Raw genomic sequence first — 16577 nt, forward strand, 5'->3', positions numbered from 1 at the left:
TTGGATGTTCATAATATTCATCTAGGATTGTCAGTGTTCAAATGTGACTATTGACATTTGCCACATACAGCATTCGCTGAATTGATGCTTTCCAGGGTGACTTTCACTGTGATGTGTGTGTTTAGGAAAACAAACTTGCCATGACAATAATGATACATTATAGTAGAGGTGTTTCCATTGGGTCAATAGACAGAAAGCAAATACATCGGAGGGAGAGATGGGTTGTGCCGATGACTGGGAGAAATGTATGTAAATTATGTATACAGAGATGATTATTCGAATTTAAGATCTGTCCTTAGGGTCTTGGCATGCTGTCAGTCTGGCTCATTGTTCAGAAGGATATGCAACCTTAATGTCAAATGAGAAGCTATGTAAGATAAGATTTACACCTCTCTGTAAATCAAGCTGATAAGTGCTCCTTATGAACAGAATTTACTTGGCCTATAGGGTGGCAGTGTCCCTAGGCTTTATTTATATATAAAAAAAGAAGTTGATAACTAAGAACTACCAGCTGAAAATGATCAAGCCAGCTGCATGCTAAGTAGAGAAATTAACATAACTGTATTCAGGGCTGACTTTGAGTATGCTGCGTGTTTCTTGAAAGTAAAGGAAGGATGCTATTTTTGTATTTTATAATGAAAAAGCGCTGAGGGCTTGTGTTTTTCTGGTGAGCGTTTCTCTCGAAACAACTCTTTTATTGTGCTGATGAAGATGGGCTTTGTTTTTCAGGTTCCATGGGAGGATATCGAGAGAAGAAGCAGATCAATTATTGAGCGTAGCAGAGGGAAGTTATCTTATTCGCGAAAGCCAACGGCAACCTGGAACGTACACTTTGGCTTTGAGGTTGGTAATTAATATTTCATTTTGAGGCTATTAGAATATTTATGAATACTCTTGAGGGGAATATTAGGATTAGCTCTTTTCCATTTTTATTTATGAATCTTCTTGAAATAAAGGTTTAACTGAATTATATTTTTGTGGCCTAGTTCTACCTTCAAAGTCCTTTAACTTAACAGGCAATTGAAATATTGGGGCATTGTAAACTTAGAAATGCTTATTTTAAATCTTCTCACTTTACCTCTCTCCCTGTTCTACTTTCAATACTTGTCCTCTCCTGCTATCTCCCTCGCTCTACCAAAAGTTTTAATTGAAAGCTGCTTGAATTGTAAGCAGGGGGGTTTCTTAACACCACCCCTCTTGCATTATTCTGCAGATCACAGTGTGTGTAGGTGATGGTTTTTAAAAAGCACATTTGTAGTGGTTGTTATTTTTAAAGAGAAGAATAACAAATAGGCTGTTCAGTCCATCAGGGTCATCTCTCAATGTATGAGAGCCTTTCAGTGGCTTTTTGATACAGTCTTAATATCTAGACAAAATCATGTCCATCTTGCATGCCTATGGAACAGCTTAATAGCACTTTCCATTTGATGCTGCAGCACTAAGCTAGAAGTGCAGGAGTTTACGTCACTCTCACTGCCAACACCACCAGCAGATACAAGATAGTGTGGGACATGGGTAGGCAAGCTAAGGTCTGGGAGCCGGAGCTGGCCCAATCGCCTTCTAAATCTGGCCCACGGATTTAGCGTGTTTTTACATGAGTAGAATGTGTCCTTTTATTTAAAATGCATCTCTGGGTTATTTGTGGGGCATAGGAATTCGTTCATATATTTTTTTTCAAAATATAGTCCGGCCCCCCACAAGGACTGAAGGACAGTGGCTGAAAAAGTTTGCTGACCCCTGGAGAACACACACTGACTCTTGTTCAGGTTCCCAAGTGAGAAGCCTTCCCATTAAGTTTATGGTTTTATTCAGCTGTAATGCAGACGAGTGAGAGGCAAATGAGGACTGGTTCTATCTATACAAAAGTCAGTGTGCATTAAAAGATCTAGTTAAGCACCAACCAATTATAGAATAGATAGTGCCATCTTTATAACTGGTCCACTGTGGTCAGTGGACTAGGGGGACTAGGCTAGTCTCTTCAGTGTTCCTGGTAAATTAGAGTATTGAAGTATCAAAGCTTGGCACCTCCTTCCCAAAGCCCGGGAAGCTTATGCCAGGCTTAGGGAGGTAGGCACGATGCTGCATGTGTGCAGTGACAGAACATTGCAATGACACTGTTTTTCCATATGAAAAATTTCACCGCACACCTCTGAACTGGTCTAATTTTTGAAAATTTGAAGCCAGAAACCAACTTTATCCAACTTGTTCACCAGTCTAGCTGTTGTACGCTTTTGGCTTGTATAGTCTTCTGTTATGAATAAATCATCTTTGTCATCATTCCCACCCCCACAACTTGAAACTTGCTGTGATGAAACCATTGCTTGCTGACAGAACTGCCATCTTAAATGATCCTCAACCAAATTTTCAAACTTGTCAAAACCAGTAATGTGAACTTCCTTACACTAAATTGCCTCAACCTTTCATGTACGTATTCTGCCCTTGAAAAAACAAGGCTAGTTGGGTTGTTTGTCTAATGCAGAGGTCGCCATCGTGGTGCCCTGCAGATACTGTTGGACTACAATTCCCAGTATCCCTGACTGTTGGCCATGCTGGCTGGGGCTGATGGGAGCTGGAATCCAACGTCTGCTGGCCACCATGCTGGCTGTGCCTGGTGTTATCCAACATTCTTTCTGATGCATAGAAACTACTGTTTCTGTCCTCCCAATCTCTGCAGCCAGAGACACAACTGCAGACACATGAATACAGCTAACATAGACTAGTACAATAGACGACGTGTTCTGCACAAATGGATTTCGGTAATTGTTCTGGATCCTGGTCATAGTTCTTTTTTCTTCTTACTGTCTTTCTGAGGTTGAGGATTTAGGGATTTGGTGCGTGGTTGGGTTCAAGGCAACTGTCACGTTTTTCTATTGGGCTTAGCTGCATTTCCCTGAGCAGAAGCCTCTCGGGTTTGGCTGGACTCCCTGGTTTATCCAGCCTTTGTGCCAGTTTTTAACTGACGCGTTGTCCTCTCCATGAAGTTACTAGCAAATCAAGGAGTGTATCAGTCAGAGACATTCTGGCCGTGTGTCAAGATTGTGATCCATGTGGGGAGAGCTTATTAAACACTGGGGAAGAGTTTCTGTGCATTGCAGTACGTAAATGGTTTCAACCTCTGCGTGAACAAATAAGACATAATCAGGGTGGTCTTCCAGTGTTGTGTATAAACCATCTGGGAAGAGGCACTCTCATTCTGCATTCTGTAGCACATCATGCACACTGAGCTGATGGAATTTGGCATCCAACAACATCTGCAGGGTTGCTGCTCCGGTGCACTTCTAAAGTTTTGGATTACCAGACATCTACAGCGCACCATTAGAGGAAGGCTTTGCCTAATGATGCTGATTGTATGAACTGATTCTGTTGGAAAGCCTTGCATCTGAGGTCACAGAAAGGTCTGTGATGATCCATTCATAGAGGCATGTCATCACTTGATGTCATAGCTGTCCACTACTGTGTGAAGCAACTTTTAAGAGTGCATGGAATTCTTCAGCAGGCAAGTTCATGTGGAAAGGGCTCACTAAGAGTTCGAAGTTTAAAAACCACTGTTGTGGTTATTTCTGATCTTTGCTTCCAGCAAGATCAGTGGATTTTATTGATATTTACCAGAAGTTGGGCTCATTCTGGTATGGTGTACTTTTTAAATGTTGACTGACAAATGTAACCTTGAAGAAAATAAGGCAAATAGATCTCTTACCTTTCTAGGCAAGTACATGGCGACGGTAGAAATTGTTCTGGAGTTTCTCAACAAGGTCTTTGTTGACAGATGGAGAACCTTTCTCAGCAAGGTTACCACACCGTTACAGAATAAATGAGTCACAGGCCTCAGTACCAAGCTTTTGACTCATTTCATTCATTTGAAGCCCTGTATAAACTGGCTATTGTGTTGCGAGCAGGCATCAGCAACAGCCTGTTCCAGCAAATGTGCTTCATTTAGACTGTGCACACATAAGCGACTTGAAAGGTCACTCTTTTTCTCAATCCGGATCAAACCTGGTTCGAAGGGGGAAAAACCAAATGCAGCATTTCATAAGAAATGACAGGATAGGTATGGATTATGGGAGTGTTAACTACCCTTTTTTCATGCTTGGTGTACTAGATCACTGATTAATTATTTCCTTATAAGCTGCACATATTACATTGGTACCTCAGGTTACATACGCTTCAGGTTACAGACTCCGCTAACCCAGAAATAGTGCTTCAGGTTAAGAACTTTGCTTCAGAATGAGAACAGAAATCGGGCTCCGGCGGTGCGGCGGCAGCAGGAGGCCCCATTAGCTAAAGTGGTGCTTCAAGTTAAGAACAGTTTCAGGTTAAGTACGGACCTCCGGAACAAATTAAGTACTTAACCTGAGGTACCGCTGTATATAAAAACCAGAATCATAAACTGACAGTTAATCTATGTGGTAAAAAATAATGAGGGCATGCAAAAAAGCTGAACCGTAAAGTATTTGGGGTACCTCCTCTTCCTATCATTTTTAAAACATGATTTCTGAAAGTAAGATTTATAAAGTTTTTGGTGCCCTTGTTTTCCCCCCTCAAAGCATATGTGAATCAGTTATGAGTAACTTAGCAACTGGAAGGTTGTCTTTGACTCTCACTAGACCTTCTCTGTCAGTTTGTTACATAATAGCTTTTGTAGATGTTAATATTTTCCTTCCACGGTGCATCAAGGTCTCGTTTTCTTACAACTCACCCTGTGCAGTTAGATGTGTTGTAAATCAGTTGATTTTCAGTGGCCTTGATCATACCTTAATCCTGCATACATCTGAGCCATTAAAATATTTTTTTCTAATTTTGTTTGGAGTTTGCATGGAACATTTACTAAAGCCTCTGGACCTGTCAATGCAGTCTTTTTATTGTGTGTTAACTCGTTAGGTTTGTCTGTTTTATAGCACATGTTATAGACAGCTACAGTGGCCAGTGAATATATATATTCAAAGAAAGATGTTGGGTGATATTTTGGTGTTGCTGGGGGGTTATCTGTATAATACTGGTGTTGGTGTTCTATTTGCCTTATATAACTTAATGCTTTATTGTGTCTGTTATATCGGAGCCTATTCTGAGATTATTTTTAATGAAGAGTGGGCCGGAACTCTGCTAAATAAATAATATGTGATGTTCACACAGTCTCTTAACACATATGACTAGGAAGGAATTCTACAGTGCTTTCCCTTTTGTGGTCTTTCAGGGTTCCTAACTTTTCCCTGTCTTGCTTCCTCTATTTCCATGGTTGGAAACTAGATGAAGGAGACCATCAACTTGACCCAGAGTGGAATGGAGAATAGTATGCGCTAGTGTATCTCTGGGGAGGGCATGAATGCAACAGCCGCTCATTAATTTTGGGTGCTAGTAGTGGCCTTTTAGGTTAGCAGTTTGAAGTCTAAAATGCCATGGCAACCAAGAAAAGCACTCCTTGTGGGTGATTCATCTCGTAAGATAAGAAAGCTGTGTCAAACCTGGATGCAAGCATTTATACCTTTTCATAACCTCAGGATATATTATGCTGCTGCGTGTGGCGCTTCCCCAGCCTGACTGTTCGAAAGATTCAGTTCCTGGTGGGAATAAAGCACACATGCTCCAAAACTCCCTGAAGTTGGCATCAACTACTGCGGATTTCAGGCCTAACAGGGTGGTATATGGTTTATATTCCTGTTCTTTCTGTGTTTTTGCATTTTTAGTTCATACATGAATAGTGTCCTTTTACATTTCCCCCAAAAAAACATTAAATTGGAGCATTGTTGTCTGTATCCCAGAAGCGACGTTTATTGTTGTGCATTGCGAAGAGGCAAGGCAAACAAATAAAGTCCATGGCTTGGGCCATGTGCACACCAGTCGCTGCCTCATCCTCTTATATGTCATTGCAAGTCCGTCAATACTGTATCTGTGCTTAGTCTGTACGTGAAGTGTTCACACTATTCCCAGTGGCTGACCAGCAGTTATGGATTTTCTTCAGAAGCCAAAGCTTACACATATATACTTGAAATGCCATATGCCATTTCTTTTGAGAGCTGGCATTTAGTTACTAGTATGGCATTGCTTTGATATATGGTTGGCTTGATAGATTGTTGTTTTATATTTAAGCCAAGTGGATTCTTGGCATCGTCACTGAGCTAGATCAGAAGGGTACAGTGGTCAGCTGAAACCAGTCAAGGCAGAAAATTTGCCTTTTGCTTTTCCCCCTTGCAGTTAGAAGCAAAATAATAAGCTCAAGGTTGTATTTCAGGAAGCAGCCGTCACTGGCATGGGTAGACAACTGTGGTAGGATTCTGCTGCAGTCTGTTGTGTTGATGGCATTTGCTCTGTGGCTCATTGGTCTCAATCCAGTGTTTAATAGACTGGATTATTGGCTTCGAAGTGAATGCCCATGGAACTGAGGAGTGTGGATTTTTGTCAAAGAGAATAGAAATTGGGAGATGCATTGAAATTAATGCAAACTGTTTATTAATATTAGTTTAAGAGCACTGTTCTTAGTTCTCTGCATCCAGAAGCAGCAAAGTTTATCAAAGAGGCATAGGGTGGGGACTCTGGCCAGAACAGATTATTGCTTTTTTTATCCAGATCGCAGGTGAGGGGATATAAGGGTAATAGAATACATTGCAATGTGAATTAGAAATTCCTTACAGCTGAAAGGAACAGGAAATTCCTAATTAATTCCAGAAGGTGTTAAAAGCTACCTTTAAAGTCAGCTAAACAAACAGTAGGACCTGCTTAACAGCAAGACCTATAACAGATGATGACAATAATAAGACATCGTCCCCCGTGTCAGTTTGGTAGTGAGAACCTTGTTTAATTAGGACAAAGATAATAAGGAAAGCGAGGAGGAATTGTACCGGCGGTAGGCGTTGGAAGTGTAGGAACACACTCTGTTCCTTTGAGATGATAGCTGCTGCGGCTGCTGTTGCTACATGATGTTTAGCTGGTTGCCATAGTTTCCTTTCCTGCAAACCCTATTGTTGCATTATCAGAAATACGGGTGGGGTGGGGTTTAGAAATAAGGCGCCTGCAACATGAAATGGCATAACTAATTTGACTCGGAACTTAACTTGAAAACTTCGGAGCAATTTTAAACACATTTGGATAGACGGGGTGTAATGAAGGTCAAATTTGCCTGGAGAGAGATTAGGAGAGAGCTTTCATTAGGATTCATTTCCATTCCAGGAGCTTCCTGTCAGCTGAGAGCCCCATGTGACATGGGGTAGTTGCAAATGGTGGAGTCACTGGTGAAATAGGAGCTGTCAGCTGAACAGTGGGAGAAACAATAGGCTAGAAACAATATGGACTACGTGCCATCAGATCCAACTCCTAGGGCCCAAGGTCCCTTTGGCCATCCCAATAAAACATTTAAGGGGCTTTGCCCACACCCCAAAGTTAATGGGGACTGCCATTCAAATGGTATGCATGTGATTGGTTACGCAAGGTGGGGCTTACATTCCCCCCCCCCCCCAGTATTTTATTCAAGTTGGTAAGAGCTATGGCAAGCATGGTGCAAGAGTCAGAAATGCTACTAAGACTTGAGGTTGAAATCTGAGCCCAGGAGGTGAACACCCTGAAAGACAAAGAACTACAGACTAGCTAAGTAGCAAGTGAAGGAAAAGAGGACTAGAAAAGAAAAAAGAGGCGTAGGGTTGAAGGAAGGAGGATAAGGATGTGGAGGAAAAGCTGGTTCCGAGAACAGGAGTTCCTGCACACCAGGCAGGGGGCTGAGTTTGCCTATGCCTGCTGCACGCTATGGTGGTAGTGGAGGACAAATGGTGATGATGTGTGGGTCCTGTGGATTGGATACCAAAGGAAGAAGAGATCATAAGCTGCTAGGGATCTATCTATCTATCTATCTATCTATCTATCTATCTATCTATATTTTCTAATGCAGCTACCACATAGCCTAGGTGTAACAGCTTTTGGATTTGTACGTCAGGTGATTACTGATAATCCTTTTAGGCCTTAGCGCTGCAATAGTATCCATGGAAAATTCCTGGCTTACGTGAGCTATGAAAACAGAAGAGTCAGGCTTGCTCACATTATCAGGTTCAAACTTATTCTACAGCAAACACCCTATTAGAATGGGATGGTGTGGAATTCAGTGTTTGGAGCACGTGCAACATATGCATACCTATGTAAACTGCCTTGTTGGATCAGACTAAGAAGGTCTGTCTAATCCTGCCCCAAGGAGATTACAATCTTTAATTTGACATAGGGAGGGAAACAGAGGAAGTCCAGGGTGTATCCTGAGTCCTGCTGCGAGACATAAGCCAGGGTCTGTGAGTTTAGACTTTGGGATTCCCGGACCTTTCCCATGTGTAACCTCTTCCTCTCTTTTTGCAATAGGGTAATTAAGGTGATTCTATTAGAATTCCCAAGTGAATGTCAAGCAGGGAGGGAGGGGGGAAAGAGATGGAGTGGAATTCTGGTGGAGACGGAAGGTTGGAGGAGGCTTAGAAAGGGAGAGTGAATGTTGGGGGGGGGAGGCTGTTGAGAGTCGGTTGAGAGTGGTGGGTTCTAGAAGGGGGGGCACTTGGTGGGGGACATGAAGCTGGGCTGGGCAGCTCTTCAGGATCAGTAGTCCAGTAGCAGGATCTATTCGGGTCAATTACGTCCAGGGGGGTCCGAAGTGTGCCCATCAGTGACCATGAGAAGGAACTCTGAAGGTAGGAGCAGCTCCGAGGCCCAGAGGAGATGAGTGGCATAGAATTTTTATTATTATTGTTATTGTTATTGTCACCCATCACTGGTGCATGTGGCTTGGCTACCTGGCTTGACTTGTCCACAGATGTTGAAAGCTTGGCAGGTCCTCAGCTGTGGTCCCCAGATTATATTTTCTGTTGTGAATATCTGGCTGCTTACAAGGTTGAACCATATGGCCTTTCCATGCCTCTATTCTCTTTACTCTAAGGCTGCATTCACATCACACCTTGAAATCACGGGGTCATTCCATTAAAATGGCAACATACACACTCATCGATCCTAAACACGTTCTAGATCTTTTTAAAGAGAATTTCCCAAAGTTTCAGGATCTTGCCCCTGTGTTGAATGGGTTTTAACAGGAAGGAGAGCATACATTAATTGAAATTTATCCCTCCAGATACCCACAAATGTGAGCTGAACAGAGTTTTAAAATCCCCTCCATGGCAGCAAAACCAAATGCTTAGGAGTTAGGCTGCGAAACCTTGTTTGGAGCAAGTCCGCTTCAGAAAGACCACTTCAGAAAGAATCCGGCAGCAAGCTGAGAAGTTTAAAAATGAGCCTTATTTTATTATCATGTATTCATTCACAGCAACAGTAGCAGTAAAAACTATGCAGGCAAAATACTGTTTTGGATTTGCAGGGGACACCCCTAAACCTGGAGATTAATAAATGGGAGGATTTTGAGGATTTGAAGTATTGAAAGGAAGATTGGAGGTCAGTGGGAAAGTGCAGGCTCCAATTTCTTTCCAAGCCAGGGTCTCACCTGGGATAGAGACAGGAACATGCCAAAAGGGGTTAATGGCCCATCAGAGAGCCAGGGAGAGATGCCTTGGGCTCCAGGGCTGCCCTGCTGTGGAGGACAAGCCCCTCTTGACAGGACCCTGCTGTCAGATGCGGATTCCCTCCATGCAGACGGGAAGTCGCAATAGGAGAATAAAGCATATTTCTTGGAGCTACGACCATTTCCGCCGTGTCTCTGTTCTCCCAAGAATCATGGACCCTGGGTGAGTGCCTAGACCCCCCCTGGCGTTGGTTATGTAAATGTCAGTTTTGTTACACCCAACTTTTGTAACAAAACTGACATTTACATAACCAATGCCAGGCACATGTGGAAGAGGCATGTCTGCATCCAACACGGGTCCAAGGGAGAGAGAGGGGAACACGAAGTGCAATATGTTCCTTTCTCTCCAGGAGAGCAGGGGAAAGGTCCTCACACAGAGCCCTCTCTGTCAATTGCATTTCTAAGGTCCAAGCCCCTGCCTGTCAGCACTCCAGCTCTGCAGACTTAGCCCCTTTTCATGCTGCAGGAGCCCCAAATGGATGGTGTGTATTGTACCCAGCTTTGGTTTTAAGGGAAAGGCCTCTAGTGGGCTTCAGCTTGCACAGGGCAGGAGCATAGCAAGATTTATTTTGTGTTATTTCTTTGCACCATCACTGCGTGTGACCCTTGAGAAAGAGGTTCCTGCCCCCAAGGGGGCTTACAATCTTTAATTTGACACAGGGAGGGAACAGAGGAAGGCTGAGGTCCAGGGTGTATCCTGAGTCCTGCTGCGAGACATAAGCCAGGGTCTGTTGAGTTTAGACTTTGGGATTCCCGGACATTTCCTACCTGTATCCTCTTCCTCTGCTTTTATTTTCCTTTCTGTCTCCTAGCTCCTAAGACAGGTAGGCCACAGAGGCTCCTGTGGCTCTGCGAAATTGTCGGAAAATGCCCTGGGGGTGCCTGCAAGCCCACAAATCTCTGAGCGTCTTCCAGTATGCACAGCACTGGAAAAGGCATTTCCCTTGTTCTCCAGAGCACTCAAGTACATATACCAGCTGGTATATGCACATTTAATCTTCTGGCAAAACACAGCAAAAGAGCGAGACATCGAAGATCTAATCTATTTATTTACACACTATGTGCAGACAAAGGCACAATGGTGTCCTTTCTCTCCAGCTCCGAGAGAACAAACAGAACAAGTAAAAGTGAAAGTACGGTACATTACAGCGGAAGAAATAAGACTGTCTTCCATTTCTCACGCTCGTCTCAGACAGGTATGTGATTTACAACAATCTCATCTGCAGCATGCGAGGCATGAAATACTAACAGAAATGAAGGAAGGGGAGGACGCCACGTGTAAAAATGGTATTTTGGAAGTTGTGGTACGTTAATTCCATGGGGAATCCATTCCCCTCATGTGCCAAGAGGTCGTGGCGCCAACCTGAGTGAAACAGGGCTGGGGTGGGGGGAGCGGGCCCGTCTCGTCCCAGCCCCTCGTCCCCCTGCTTTCGAGCCAGGGGTCTGGCCATCGTGTGCCCAGGCGGGAGCAGCGAGCATCAGCAGCCAGTGGTGACGTGGGCATGGGCAGCAGGGCAGGGGTGCTTGTTCTGCTAATCTAGCCTTCTGTTTCCAACAGTCGCCAGTGAGATGCCTCTGCAAGTTCCCAAGCAGGACATCAAAGACGTGCTGATTTTGTGTGTAGGGAGACAAAAACATCCTTTGTCTCTTTCCCCCCATTGAGATGCAGGGTGCTCTTTCCAAGAAAAACCACAGGCAGGTTGTAGGCACCAGGAATGTTTTGTGTGTTTTTTTAATTGATGCTCAGTGAATTAAACAAGAAACTAAAAGGGAAAGGGACCCCTGACCATTAGGTCCAGTCGTGGCCGACTCTGGGGTTGCGGCGCTCAACTCGCTTTACTGGCCGAGGGAGCCGGCGTACAGCTTCCGGGTCATGTGGCCAGCATGACTAAGCCGCTTCTGGCGAACCAGAGCAGCGCACGGAAACGCCGTTTACCTTCCCGCCGGAGCGGTAACTATTTATCTACTTGCACTTTGATGTGCTTTCGAACTGCTAGGTTGGCAGGAGCAGGGACCGAGCAACGGGAGCTCACCCCGTCGCAGGGATTCGAACCGCTGACCTTCTGATCGGCAAGTCCTAGGCTCTGTGGTTTAACCCACAGCGCCACCCACGTCCCTAAACAAGAAACTAGAAAGCAATAAATTGAACAATCTGCATCTACGCTGGCAATGCATTCTGAAGTGATAAGAGGAATTTAAAAAAGAAAAAGTTGATAGTATAGGAACGAACAGTGAAGAGACTCAAAAAGAAATTTGAGAGTTTTAGGATGAAACTGTTAAAAAAATAAAGTAAAAGATGGATTAGATTAAAGGGATTAACTAAGAGTTCAGGTGACTGGACCAAATTCTTAAAAAGCTAGTGCTGCTTGGTTCCTTCCTTGAGAGAAGAGGGTGGTTCACATTGTCCAGAACCATGTGCATCTTTACTTCCAGTGGGCCATATTTTAAGCTACATCACAAGATATTTTAAAGAAAGAAGTTTTATGTGCAATTCAGCAGGAAGGAGCTTGCAAGATTATCATTTTAGCAGGTTCTTGTACTTCCCGCCAGTGTGTCTCATAACGGCACATCTCTGGCATAATCTACAGTAGGCCTTAAAAGCAAGATGAGCACCACACCCCATGGTCGCCATTTGACTGGATTTAACCGTCCAGGGGTCCTTTACCTTTTTTTACAGCAGGGAAACTGCTAAACTGGCCAAAGATGAAAGCTGGAACAGCCTAGATGGGAAAGTGTGGCCCTCCAGATCTTGTTAGACTAAGGACTCCCATCACCCACTGCCTGATGTTGATGGGAGTTGAGTCCAACAACATCTGGAGGACCACAGTTTCCCATCTAGGCTGTTCCAGCATTCATTCATCTTTGGCCAATTTAGACTAGAGTACCAAAAACAACCCATGGCATCACATAGGGTGCAGCAGCCCTGGAACGAAAACAAAAAATGGTAGTTGCCAATGCCCCTAGTATTGGGAGTCCTGTGCTAGGTCATAAGTCTTCAGAAGCTCCTGTTCAATGCTCTGTGATGTGATCCCGAAAAACTTAGTTTTGCCCCGCTTTGTTTCCAATGTTCCTTAATAATTTCCTAGCATTGGGGGCCACTTGGTATATTCGAGAAACAAGGCTATATGCCCTAAAGGTAGTTCTGCTGGCTGGCTGCTTTTGTTTGGGGTTTTTTTAAGTGCACACCTGCAAATGTAAGGTGCAAAAACGATGAACCTTTTCCCTGAACAGCGCTCTACCTGTTAGGCTGCATGTGAATGTGCACAAAGTCCAGGGTTGCTGCTGTGTAATTTGTGAAATGGCCTTGAGGAAGGGAATGTTCCTTCATCCTTTATTGTCAGTGCATTTTTTACTCTAGGCAGCTAGGAGCTGGTTCTCTAGCTTGCATTTATCATAATAACCTAGAGTTAATTAATTACCTGGACCATTCTTTCCTCCCCCAGACTGTTATCTCTCTTTCTTCCCGTATGGTTCTTGCTATGTTCCCGTTCTCCTTGCCGCCGCCACTGCCTCCTCCAACAATCTGTCCTCTATTATCAGTTCTGTATTCCCTTGGCCAGAAATCCCAGATTACCCTTAGCTGTTCTGTTAGCAACAGACTTCCACCTGCTCTTGTATCTTCGGCAATTGTTGGCAAGATACTCAGAGGCAGGGTGTAATGCATTTTAATAGTGAGGAAATAATTCCTGCTGAGATTCTTGTCCCGTGCAGAACGGGGAGCATTGCAAAGGGAAACTCTGTCAATGCACATTGTTAAATCTTGATAAGCATTTACAGGAATGAGCTCACTGGAGTTAATGTGTAGCAATGCATTCTGTACTGCCATCTGATAACAGGGCACTGGCTATTTTATTCTTCTTTTTCATGCTTTCCACACTCACATAAGGGTGATTATGCTGTTCTTGCCTGTAAACCACAGCTGAACTTGTATCTATCTATGTAGCACTAAGGCGAAAATTTGAACATTCTACACTGGAACATTCTCCTCGCCTCCTCCCCCCATGCCCCCCATCAAATCTCCCAGTTCCCCCAATCCCCTGAAACAGATATCGTGATGACACAGGGTATGTCCAGGGGGAAGAGAGGGGGGAAGTCTATTGCAGTAGCAGAAGTTGTTCTGTTCACAAAATTATTTATTTGAATGCCCCCTATTTTCTCAATGTTGTGGTTTTCCATTGTTTCCCAATGAAATTTGGGGTTTTTACAACCTTGCTGTAGATGTAAAAGGTAAAGGGACCCCTGACCATTAGGTCCAGTCGTGGCCGACTCTGGGGTTGCGGCGCTCATCTCGCTTTAATGGCCGAGGGAGCCGGCATACAGCTTCCGGGTCATGTGGCCAGCATGACTAAGCCGCTTCTGGCAAACCAGAGCAGTGCACAGAAACGCCGTTTACCTTCCTGCCGGAGTGGTACCTATTTATCTACTTGCACTTTGGCGTGCTTTCAAACTGCTAGGTTGGCAGGAGCAGGGTCCGAACAACAGGAGCTCACCCCATCGCAGGGATTCGAAGCGCCAACCTTCTGAATGGCAAGTCCTAGGCTCTGTGGTTTAACCCACAGCGCCACCCGCGTCCCTCGCTGTAGATGTAAATATGCTCAATTCAGCCAAAGTACAGTCATACCTCGTGTTGCGTTAGGTTCATGTTGTGTCTTTTCAGCTTGCGAACACGACAAACCCGGAATTATACTTCTGGGTTTCGCCCCTTGCGCAGAAGCGCCACTCTAGTTGCAGTCTTTTCAGGGTGTGAGCGGCACCCTGGAACGGATTGTGTCCGCAACTAGAGGTACCGCTGTACCAAGAATTGCATAACTAAGAAGCAGAGAACAAGCTGTTGCTGCCGCAAGCGTGTTGGCAAAAGCAGTTCCCTACAGCACATATTACATCAGGGAGCCAAGCTGAATAGGGAAGAGGCCCAGCATTTCACCCTTTGTGCCGTCGGGGCAACTCTCAGGTTTGTTGTTTACTCTGCTGTAGTGCCACTCAGAAAATGGGCAGAGATGAGATGCTTTCACCTCATCAGCCCAACCAGACCAGCTGAGCTGGGAAGGTAACAGGGGAGGGTTTGACCTTACATAACTGGCTTCAGGCTTGGTTCCAGGATCTGAGCAACTCCCTGCTAGAGTTTGCTATACGGACTCCTATGCTATGCCTCCCGTTGGACTGCCACCCTTTCGAGCCTGGCCATCTGCCAGCCCTGACTGCACACCTGCCTCTGTCCCCTCTGGAATTTATGCAACACTCTGGAAATTTGGCCTCACCTGGCAGATGCACTTGGTCTCTTGCCCTTGCAGCAGACCACTTGGGACACCTGACCCAACACGGCCCTAATAATAGCACAGCCAGTGTGGCGCAGTGGTTAGAGTGCTGGACTAGGACCTGGGAAGCCAGGGTTCAAATCCCCCCTCGGCCATGAAGCTCATTGTGTGACCTGGGGCTAGTCACTGCCTCTCAGCCTAACCTACCTCACAGGGTGGTTGTGCTGATTAAAGGAGGAGGGGGAGAACCATGTTCCCTCTCGTGGGAGGAAAGGTGGGGTATAAATGCAATAAATAAAAGATGAAATAAATAACTGGTATAGCAGGGAAGTCGTTTTTACAGTAGCAGCTTAATTACATTTTTCTGCCCTAACTCTGCACACCTAATAAGGATTTTGAATGTGTGGATGACATCAGTGGAGAGAGAAATAAAGAAATTGCCTTTGGCAAGTTTTCCAATATGGTGTTCATATTTCTGTGAATAAATTTGAAACTTAATACTAGCATAAATGAGAACTAGGCCTGGTTTTTTGTTTGTTTTTTACCTAAATAACTGGACTTTGATTTTTGTGCCAGATATTTCCCTCACTCCATGGAAAGGCACTTTGATACTTCATTCGTGCTTTGAATGATTGCATAACTGAATAGAATACCAGTAGCTTGAAAGGGAATCAAAAAACAGAAATGCTAAAGAAAAAGGAAAAGTGTGTGCCGTTCTCTTTGGGAGAATAGTAGCTGTTGTTTTGCTGATTTATTGCCTTTTGCATGAGTCTCCCAGGCAAATTTGCAAACATCCTATTAAAAGCAGTTCCAGAAAGCTACTGGATATGTTTACAAATAACTCAGAATGAACACCTAAGTCAGAGACCTTTTCATTCAGCGGAAAAACTTGTTCAAACAAAAACATCTTCAGTTTTTCCCAGAAAGCACAGAGAGTGGACATCCACAAAATAGGAGCAACCACACTGAAAGTTGAAGAAACAAAACTGGATTTCCTGTTTACATCATACTTAACACTTTATAGGCATACGTGCATGTGGATAATTATCATTATTTGCATGCTCACTAAGTGGAATCTCCCTTGTTTACAGTGTTTTGCTCAGTATTGTTTAAAAGAAAAATATAGAACGGACAAGCAATATTAATTGGTACATTATTAGTTTATGGGTATCACACTCTGAAATAATTTTATGAGCAAATACCACGAAGCAGTAATTAAAACCTCCTACTTCATATTTTGTTTATGTAACCCTGGTCAAGAGAATTAATGGGGTAAATAAATTTGGTGAAGCTACCTATTTTTATTAGCAGCATAACACTTGTTTAACACTTCTTGTTAGCTCTAAGCTAACAACAACATTTCACTGACTGTTTTCCAGTTAAGGTTTTGATTGGAAAACTGATCATATAATCCCATTTCATTTTCGTTTAACTTTCTATTTTCTCGCTCTCTCCCTCTCTCTCCCTCTCCCCTTCTCCCTGTGAGTTCAGGGGGGTGGTGTAGGAAGAAAAATTATATTTGAAATAGCTGTATTAATTCAGATAATCAATAGTCAACCTTTTTGATCAACAGGAGAGCCAGACATCTACTGTCTAAAATATTCAACAGTATTTTAAAAAATACTAATGGAAAGCTCCTTTCCTAAATCACTTATGTGAAAATGAGCAAGTGAAGACAAATTTTAGAAATAGCATAGCAATCCAAATCAGATTATAACATAAAATACATGACTCAAATGTGGAAGTGGTGGTTCACATATAGATAACACACTATCAGTTCACACACAAGAACCTGC

The 16577-nt window shown here is 43.8% G+C and overlaps 1 protein-coding gene across 2 annotated transcripts in view; it reads left to right on the top strand.

The window, feature by feature from the left end:
- The window catches only part of CHN1 (chimerin 1), a 102333-nt gene that overhangs the window by 35567 nt on the left and 50189 nt on the right, over positions 1–16577 (top strand). For both annotated transcript variants that reach the window (XM_053410603.1, XM_053410612.1), the window contains one exon: positions 730–843. In XM_053410603.1, the coding sequence (XP_053266578.1) occupies positions 730–843 (114 nt within the window). The remainder of the gene's footprint in view (positions 1–729; positions 844–16577) is intronic.

Source organism: Podarcis raffonei, chromosome 1 (assembly GCF_027172205.1).
Source record: "Podarcis raffonei isolate rPodRaf1 chromosome 1, rPodRaf1.pri, whole genome shotgun sequence".
NCBI lineage: Eukaryota > Metazoa > Chordata > Lepidosauria > Squamata > Lacertidae > Podarcis > Podarcis raffonei.